Here is a 10,348-nt window from a genome sequence, read left to right on the forward strand (position 1 = left end):
CAACAAAATGATTTAAATATACATAAATATTTAAAAATCTGTGAAATTCTCCTTTAACACCTCAATCTCCAGACTTAATCTGATAAAAAGGTGAATTGAATAAGATTTTACACCTTTTCCACACTGTCATCCACTGACAACAGGGTCTGTAGCCTCCTCCTCTGCAGCAAGTTGGTGAACTGCATGTGAACGGGCTTCATAGGACCAGTGTAGCGCAGAATCCAGTGTTTGTCTGGGTTGGGGGCATAATTATAGCTTGGGGTGCTGGGGGCACAATTAGCAACAGTAAAGAGTTATAAAAGCAGTCTCCTTTGAGAAGCTGGTATTTTCCATGAAATTTTCATGAGCTTATTTTATAACTGTGCATAATTTAAAGAGTGAACACTCTGAACAGACAGATTTTTGGGTGAATAGAACAACATGATGTAGAATGCATTGTGGCTGTTACATGGTACTGAGTGTCATTGTATTGGAAAATTCATTGTCACAGAGCACTATTAATTTTGGCCAATTTCAAAATCTTATTTAATATTGTCATAGGCCTAGGCTTTGTCTTTTTTCAGTTTGATTCAGAGAAATAGTACTCAAACTAGCCTTACAGTCTGATCAATAGATTAATCTGTGATGTTAATTATAGAAATTATCATTATTGAAATTAAGCAAGAAAAAATGAATAAGGCATTCTAAACACAAATTTACAAATTTAAAGGGGAACGCATACAAAGAATTAGAGACATACACTCACTGAGGACTTTGTTAGGAACATTGTAATATTACTGGTCAGCAACAGTACTCAAATAGGCTGTAGCATTCAAGTCATGTTTGATTGGTATTAACAGGCCCAAAGTGTGCCAAGAAAACATTCCACACACCTTTATACCACCTCCACCAGCCAGGACTGTTTACACAAGGCAGGTTGGGTCCATGGATTCATGCTGTTGGTGCTTCAGCCGAAATCAAGATTCATCAGACCAGGCTATGTTTTCAAATCTGCTGTTGTAGCCAATCAGCCTCAAAGTTCGATATGTTGTGCGTTCTGAGACACTTTTCTACTCACCACTATTGTACAGAGTGGTTATCTGAACGACTGTAGTCTTTTTGTCAGCTCAAACCAGTCAGGCCATTCTCTCATGACCTCTTTCATCAACAAAGTGTTTCCGTCCGCGAAACTGCCACTGAGGTCCATGTACCTTCTGTTAATTTGATTTTCATTTTAAAATCCAGTACTGAAAAACAAGAATATGGGTCAATTCTCATTTTTGATTCTGTTATTGTCAGTTGAAAAAACAAGAAATAGCTTCATTTTACAGTTTTGCAGACTAATCATAAAATCAAAAAAACAATCAAACAGCAGTTGAATAAGGTTGATTTTACTGATTTAAATTAAGCAAAAATAAAGGTGTAGAGTGCACCCATGGTTGCAGGAGCTCAGAAATCAGGCTGTTGCGGTTAAAAAATGACGAGGACAGGAAAGATTCAGCATGAGTGTTGAGAAAGTCAGCCTAGATCTGGAATTATTCAATGCTTTATAATGTTTTATATGTGATTGGTGACTTGTTCTATTAGCAAAATGCCATGTGCGCTGTCCTGTGTTCCAAGCGCTTTGGTTTTAGAGGGAAAAGGGCTTTAGAGGCACATTAAAACTGCTCCGGGGGTCTCTGTGCTCAGGACTCTGTGTTCAATTCGCTTCTGTGAGTGTTTTTTTATGATGGTCTGAATCACACACATGGGTGTGTGTTTAGTTAGTTGGGTTAAGTGTCTTCTATGAAGTGGAGGGAGCGGATGTGACCTCCATTGCTAACGGGCTGCTCAGTGTGTGTCTTTTCTGATGATGTCAATAAAGAGCACTTCTCTAGCAGAATGACAGTCTCTCCTGAGTCCTTCTTCACCAAGAGGCTACAGTACTAGTCATTATGACTGAAAGACAGAATGCAATCTAGTGTTCATACGCCTGTATGTTGCATGTGCATGCATAGCAGAGTTCGGCACAACACCAACAGAAGACTTCTTGAACTTGAGCGTGTCTGCAGCTGTTCTGGGGAGCATGAAGCCCCTGTCAAATGGTGGGAGTTCAGCTTCTTCCCTATATCGTTTCTTTCTTATATAGTTTGTACATGTCAAATATACAAAGGCTTATATAAAAAGTAACAAGGCCTACCAATACACCAGATCCACAGGCCTGATTTCTGTGATTTCTGAGCTTCCATACCTGCACTCTGCACGTTTATTTCCGCTTATGATGGGAAATTCTAAATTTGGATCATTAGAAAACGACCCTTTATTCCATTGCTGGTTGTTTGTTATTTGATTTTATGATTAGTCTGTGAAACTGTAAAATGAAGCTATTTCTATATCAGAATCAGAAATGAGAATTGACCCATTTGCCGTTTTTCAATACTGGTTTTTAAAATGAAAATCAAATGAACAGCAGGCATACTTACCCATTGACTGGATGTTTTTTTCTTCATTGCACTATTCTGAGTAAACTCTAAAGATTGTTGTGAATGAAAAATTTCAGAAGATCAGCAGTTATAGAAATATTCAAACCAGCCCATTCTGCCACCAACAATCATACCATGGTCAAAATCACAGTGATCACATTTTTTCCTCATTTTGATGATTGATGTGAAGGCCATCTAAAGCTGCTGGCCCATATCTGCATAAGTTTTATGCATTACCCTGCTGACACAAAATTGGTTTAGATAATGGCATGAATGAGTGGGTGTACCGGTATTCCTAATAAAGTACTTGGTGAGTGTATGTGTAAAAATAAGTGTAGTAACAATCAGATGCAAAACAATAAACAAATGTGAAAGAGCCTTACAAATTATTCTATTGGCCTTTGAGAACAATGAAAATTGATTATACTGGCAGCACAAAATTTCTCTCTAGTGGCTGTTATGTAAATTCTCACTTGCCAAAAGCATTAGGGAAGTGATTACTGTAAATGCACATTATATCTTTCTACCCATGAATGCATCAAAAGATAATTAATTCAAATTCTAATTGCATGTTCATTCTAAAGAATAATTCAATTTTTATTATAAAACAATTGACACTACTACTTTTTAATAATATAACTTTTGGATAAATGCATACTTTACATAAAACTTAAGGCTTTGTATGTCTTGTGAGGTTTTTCTGCAATTCTTAATTGACATATTAAGAGACTGTGAGATGTGTGCTTACATGTGCTGGGAGGCATTAGGGAAGGCTGTGCTATACTGAGGTGCTGCATCCTCTGGGCCATGAGGGGCAACATGGCTCAGGACCATCATTACAGGCCGGTGGGGAGACAGTCTTTTGGACATCCGAAAGTAGTTGATGCTATCGTTTGTGATTAGATCCGTGAGGTAGTCCTGTAAGTTGAGAAGTGAGAAGATATTGATGTCCTGAGTAGTAACACTGCAGAGCTTGAATCCACATACAGTTGATTTAGTTGATGTATTTATCACACGTGAATACTGTAAAAGCTTAACAAAGAGAGATCAAACAGCTATCCTAAAATAGTGTAAACCTGAATTAATCTAAGTGTCTACACTACCTGAATCAGAGAGACCAGAAATTGAACAAAGAGTTTTATACATTAAGGTAAAATGCTTTTGTTATATTCTATAGAATATTTTAAGAAAAAGGAAGAACCTTGGAGTACTCCATGCCATGCTTCTCACGGACTCCATTCCTGCACAGAGTGTAGTTGTAGAAGCGAGAGTTCTTCACGAGTGCTACCCATTCTCTCCAGCCAGGTGGCACATAGGAGCCATTGTATTCATTCAAATACTTTCCAAAAAAAGCTGTAAAAAAAAAAGAAATTATTTTTAAGTCAACAAGGCCATCATAGGAAGCAAAGCCCACACCAAGTGGGATCTAATGCGATAATCTAGTGATACTTGTGATTGCCAAAGCAATTAGTGAGTAAAATTAACAACACTAACCAGTCCTGTAGCCTGAATTGTTAAGGTGTACAGCAAAAGTGTGAGGCTCATGATGGGCCTGCCATGAAGGAGATGAACAGTTCTCATTGTTGGTGTAGGTGTGGTGGTTGTGTACATATTTTCCAGTCAGAATGGAAGACCGAGATGGGCAACACATGGGAGTTGTGGAAAATGCATTGGAGAAGTGGGTGCCTCCCTGCATCATTATATGCTTTGTCTTGCTCATGGCCAGCATAGAGCCTGAGAGAGAGAGAGAGAGAGAGAGAGAGAGAGAGAGAGAGAGAGAGAGAGAGAGGAATGAGGATACAGAGAAACAGAGAAAAGGGAGAGAATAAACAAATCTTCTTTGAGTGTGGCCCTGTTTAATTAAATCTATTAAAACTTTTTCAGATTGTTCTGGACTATCCTATGCAACAGATGCTTAACTATAAATACCACCTCCAAAAAGCATGCTGATAGGAGCACAACAAAGACCAGCAGCAAGGCCATTATGTGGCCACTCAAGTAATAAAAATGCTCAAGGGTCTCATTGCAAGGAAAGGCAGCCAGTTTGGAAAACTTTGGTTGACCCATGCCACTGGATGAAATGGGTATGGTACCATTTTCCAAATGTGCCTATTGAGGTGATTTCCATGATTTTCAACCCCCTTCCTGGGCCACAGATAGCTCACCAAGCTCTATGTCCTGGTCATCAGTGAGAATGAGGATTATATTTGGGCGAACGTTGCGTCTGTCCCTCTGCAAACGTGACCTTAGCCGCTGGCCAGAGAGGTACATAGAGGCATCAGAAAGGAAGAGGAATCCCAGGAGGAAAATGAGGAGGCTGGCTGGTCTCCACCCTGCCATGACTCTGCCAAGCTGGCGCCACTGCCTTCTTCAGTAATTCAATATGATGAAAGGCTTGTTCAAAAGGAAAACACACTGTATCTGTGAACAAAACATAAAACATCAACATTTAAGGTAGGGTAATTTTCTGATTTTAAGCCAGGACCAAGTGGTCCAGAGCAAGAACAATGATCTTAGTTTAAGTCTCATCAGTTCACAGAGTTATGTAAAAAGCATAGATTGATCCCAGATCAGCACTTTTACTCTGAGAAGTATGATAAACCTTTAGTACAGTTTAGCAAAATTCTTCATACAGTTTGGAAGATGTCAATAAAACATTGGCTTAGAGGAAAAAATCCAGCATCTGTGGCTTCCCAAGGCTTTGTAAAGGGGAACAGCAGATATTGAGAGCCAAAGACCAGCCTTAGAAGTTTAGCTAGCAAGATGACATCAGTGTGGCTTTCCATCACTGGAGCAAGTTGAGGGATTTGAAGGACATTACAACCTTGCTCTGTATCTGTTAGACAGGTATTTTGAAAAGCACATCATCTGAAGCAAAGTGGTCTGTGAGCACCAAGTGACTCAATCCAGCAATCGTAACATCATGAGGTAGTTTAAGTATGCTGGAGTGGTGGAACAGCAAAGGACCAGAGACACAAGTATAAGTGGGGTACTTGGCTCTTTATTGGAAGGATATCCTGAGTGGACACAAGTTACAAGCCCCAAAACAAGGAGATTTACATTGGCTGTTCAAAAGAAAATAAATACAGCGATAAAGTTCATTGATTTTCCTTGTGTATGGTATGCTGGGCTACTTTAGTTTATTGTTAAGGTTTATATTTCTTTTACAGATTAGTTTACAGTGGTTCAGTTACTTTTCTTCAAGATGGCGCCGTGTTGCGAACTCCCTTCAGTCCTGTTCATTTTTTTGTTAATTCTGTTTTTATTTGTAACTACTTTTACACTAAATGTGGCCAGCACCTTCATTTACGACAGACAAACACTTTTGGAAATCAGATCGACGATCACTCACCGAAAACCTGTGTTACGGTAAATTCAGCTCCCCCTCATTACGCATGTCGAAATCATGACGTCTTCAGTTGAAACTGCTCTGCGGGGTTTAATTCGTTAGTGTTTGTACCATTATTTCGTCCTATTCCTTGCAGTAAGCGAATTATCACGTTGTTTGTAAAATGACTTGTTGTTAAACACGTTTTAAAGTATAAAATGTGTTGTTAGCAGATGTTTTAATGCTCAAACACTACATGGGTTATCTTGCTAATGCTAGCTTTGGCTCCATTTTCAACTACTCCGAGCAACATGGATTTAATGTGCCATTTATTATTTAATTACCGTACATGCAGACACATTCTGTTGTTCAGACGTCAGTGATTTTTAAGGTGTATTTATGTCCCATATCTTCATCAATCTCATTGAGTTGTGTAAATAGATTTGAAACATTACACAGCACAGTAATTAGTCTGTGTTATTATTGTTAGACTATGTATCTTAGTGCACTCAGGAAGTTAGTTTCCCTGTAGTCTTTGAAGCTGAAGTCTTATTGTTATGGTACTAATGTGACTTGTCTTTACAGTAACTTTTATTCATATTATACCACCTTTACACTGAGAATACAGGGGGAACATCTTTAACCAGAGCCTGAGAAAAGTGGTTTCCCCTTGTATATTACAGCTGGAGTGGATTTAAAGTACCACAATGATGCTGATAATCTGTTTCCGTTCATGATCATTTCACTCAGTAACTTTTATTCATATCATCTTTAGAACTGAGAATACAGCGGGGCACATCCTTAACCAGAGCCTGAGCAAAGTGGTTTCCCCTTATATATACAGCTGGAGTGGATTTAAAGTACAACAATGATGCTGCTAATCTGTTTCTGTGCATTTGTGATAATTCGTTTACCGCGAGAAATAGGACGAAATAACCGTACAAACACAAACGAATTAAGCCCGCATAGCAGCGTCAATTGAAGGCGTCATGATTTCGACGTGCGCAATGAGGGGGAACAGGGGAAACTAAATTTACCATAACACCGTACTTTAAGTTCCAAGTCAGTTCTGGGCTGACCGGCCGAGGAAACGCCGCCGATGCCGGAGAAGGGGCAGGAGAGCCGGCGTTTTGGTCATGCGGATCTCTTTCCAGCGAGACACAGGACTGTTGTACAATCTGCCTCACAAAGATTTGGCTATCAACGTAGATTCCCAAAGAGGCCATCGAGCCCGCGGGCTTCTCTGTACACTGCGCGGACAGAACAAAGGACCTCTCCAGAAGAGCAAAGAAGGAGGTGTGTTTTATGATCAACAATGCTTGGTGTGATCAGAGGAATGTACACTTCGTCAAGTCTTTCTGTTCTCCGTACCTGGAATATCTAATCATCTCGTGCAGACCGCTGTGGCTGCCCAGAGAGATTTCTGGGGTCATTGTCACCGCCGTGTACATCCCACCACAGACCTGGCACTCGGGAAACTGTACGAGGCTGTTAACAGGCAGGAGACCACGCGCCCGGAGGCCGCCTCCATTGTTGTTGTGGACTTTAACAAGCGAACTTTAGTGAAGTCGCTTCAAAGTACTTCCATCTCATGCAGCACACGAAAATCATACACGCTGGATCACAGCTACTCCCCCTTCCCTGAGGCCTACGAAGCCCTCCCCCGACCTCCGTTTGGCAAATCGGATAATCCCTCCATTCTGCTCCTGCCCACGTATAGGTAGAAGCTGAAAAGGGCACCGCCCACCATCAGAGAGGGCCACCGCTGGTCGGACCAATCGGATTCTGCGCTCTAGGACTGTTGAAGACGCAGACTGGGAGATGTTCCACGAGGCATCAAAAAATAACATCTGTGGCAAGCCAAGAGGATCAGAATTCGTCAGGGTTTTGACGGCGTATAAAGCGCGTGCTATGTTTAAAAACGCTGTCCAGAGTGGCGGTTATGTGTTTTCTTTTCACCGTCAGTTTATGACAAGCCAAGAGGGTCAAAACTCGTCAGGGTTTTGACGGCGTAAAAAGCGCGCGCTATGTTTTAAAACGCCGTCCAGAGCGGCGTTTAAGGGTTTTCTTTTCGCCGTCAGGTAAACGCGAGGCGCCGCCAAGCGTTTTAGAACGTCTGCCGGCAGCAGGCGCTTAGTTAACGCCACCACGCGTCTCATAAGCAGAAATGACCTGAATTTACATATCCCCTTCTTCCCCAACAGGTTCAGCCTTCAGGGGGAGGGTTATACGGAGAGTCGGTTTGCCCAGTTCGAAACTCAGTGATAGCCAAGAGAATTTTATTGCTTCCACTGATTACGATGCTGGTTTTGCGCACTGCTAATCGGTCTGCTTCCGAGTATACATGCATGCAGCAAGCAGGCAATGTAGCCTATATGTGGGCCTATGGATAGCTCTGCTGTAAAGTTGTTCACTTTTCTTTGCCCCAAGATGGACAAAAGCAGAACTTGTGAGAAGTGAATGTGTTTACTTTGCTGGTACTGACAGGTTTAATTATCTTCTGACTACTTATTTGTGTGAAACAATTACAGGCATTGTGATTGCAGGTTGTACAGTGCATATCACTGAGTTTCGAACTGGGCAAACCAAACTAAAGCCAGGGCTGAACCTCTTGGGGAAGGAGGGGATATGTAAATTCAGGTCATCAGACATGTGGTGGCGTTAACTAAGCGCCTGCTGCCGTCAGACGTTCTGAAATACCTGGCGGCGCCTCGTGTTCACCTGACGGCGAAAAGAAAACCCTTAAACGCCACTCTGGACGGACGTTTTTTAAACAGCGCGCGCTTTATACGCCGTCAAAACCCTGACGAGTTCTGACCCTCTTGGCTTGCCATACCACTGCAGTTTGCTTACAGACAGAAAAGATCCATCCACTGATGATGCAATAGCCCTGACTCCACACACTGCCCTCTCTCATCTGGACAAAAATAACGTGTATGTGAGAATGCTGTTTGTGGGCTACAGCTCAGCATTTAACACCATCGTGCCCTCAGTGCTCGGTGTTAAGCTTCGGGATCTGGGTCTGAACAGTTCGCTGTGCAGCTGGATCCTGAACTTCCTGCCGGGCTGATGCCAGGTGGATGGGCAACATCACCTCCTCCTCCCTGACCTTTAACACCGAAGCTCCTCAGTGCTGTGTACTCAGCCTTCTCTTGTACTCCCTGTACACCCACGACTATTCAGCTAGACACAGCTCCAATGCCATCATAAAATTTGCAGATGACCCCACGTTTGTGGGCCTAATCTCTAATGACAATGAGGAGGCCTACACAGAGGAGGTCAGCTTTCTGACACAGTGGTGCCAGGAGAATAACATCTCTCTCAATGTCGACAAGACCAAGGAGCTCATAGTGGACTTCAGGAAGCAAGAGAAAGTGTACACCCCCATCACCATCAGCGGGGCCACTGTAAAGAGCTTCAAATTTCTCAGTGTTCACATCTCAGAGGAACTGACATGGACCAAACACACTACACGGGTGGTGAAGAAGGCACAACAGCACCTCTTCTACCTCAGGCAGCTGAGGAGGTTTGGCATGAACCCCCGCATCCTCAGAACATTCTACACATGTACTGTGGAGAGCATTTTAACAGACTCCATCACCACCTCGTATGGGAACTGCTCTGCCATCGAGTGGAAAGCTCTGCAGAGGGTGGTGCGGACAGCCCAGCACATCACCGGGGTCCAGCTCCCAAACCTTCTGGATTTATACACCAGCCACTGCCTGAGGAAGACCAGGAGGATTCTGAATGACTCCACCCACCCAAGCCACTGTCTGTTCTCACAGCTGCCAAGTGGGAGGTGGTACAGAAGTAAAAAGTCCAAAACCAGCCAGTTACGAGACAGTTTCTTCCCCTGGGCCATCAGGGGAAATATATATATTTCTTTTTTCTTCATATATATATATATTTATTTTTTATTTATTTATTTTTTTTATTTTACAAGGGGGCTACGCACCTAAGATTTTCACTCACCTTGCACCTGTGTAAATCTGATGTGACAATAAACGTGATTTGATTTGATTGGATTTAGGATTAGTATTTGTATTTTGTTAAGAAGTATTTTTAATGAGGTCTCAGAATTGAGTACAATCACTTTAATTCACAGGTTAACAGGTAAGTACAATTATATTAGAAATGAACAGTGATGTTTTTTTCTCTTTAGAAGTTGACTATTGTAGAAATGTATCTCTTTTTTTCTTTTTCTAGGTTTCCCAGATTACACATATACAGGCGAAGAACTGAACATAAATTACCCTTGTCATACCAAATATGGTAGTAAAGTAGTGTGTATATATATATATATATATATATATATATAATGACAAAACACGTACTACGGGAAGGTCCTACTAATATAAATATACACTACTTCAACACTACATAACATCAACAGTTACCCAGATTGTCATCTACTACTGCCAAATCCACTTGACTCCTACACTTGACAAAGCTTTATTCGTTTACACAGGGTTTTTGGTGAGCTTGCCAGTGTTATGATGTCAATATATGTAGGAGCATTAGCTTGCATGTAGCATATAGACTCACTGGCCACTCTATGAGGTACTTATCTTGTCTACAC

The 10,348-nt window shown here is 41.6% G+C and overlaps 1 protein-coding gene across 1 annotated transcript in view; it reads right to left on the reverse strand.

Annotated features, from left to right (window-relative positions):
* Window positions 1-7,398, reverse strand: part of sulf2a (sulfatase 2a) — a 28,306-nt gene extending 20,908 nt beyond the window's left edge. Inside the window, exons 1-6 of the mRNA XM_036559977.1 lie at window positions 7,141-7,398; window positions 4,607-4,862; window positions 3,936-4,175; window positions 3,643-3,794; window positions 3,190-3,359; window positions 114-264 (exon numbers count right to left, since the gene is read on the reverse strand). Of these exons, the coding sequence (XP_036415870.1) occupies window positions 114-264; window positions 3,190-3,359; window positions 3,643-3,794; window positions 3,936-4,175; window positions 4,607-4,781 (888 nt within the window). The 5' untranslated portion in view covers window positions 4,782-4,862; window positions 7,141-7,398. The remainder of the gene's footprint in view (window positions 1-113; window positions 265-3,189; window positions 3,360-3,642; window positions 3,795-3,935; window positions 4,176-4,606; window positions 4,863-7,140) is intronic.
* Between the last annotated feature and the right edge of the window lie 2,950 nt (window positions 7,399-10,348).

The sequence above is a fragment of the Colossoma macropomum genome, unplaced genomic scaffold (genome assembly GCF_904425465.1).
Source record: "Colossoma macropomum unplaced genomic scaffold, Colossoma_macropomum, whole genome shotgun sequence".
Taxonomy (NCBI): Eukaryota; Metazoa; Chordata; class Actinopteri; order Characiformes; family Serrasalmidae; genus Colossoma; species Colossoma macropomum.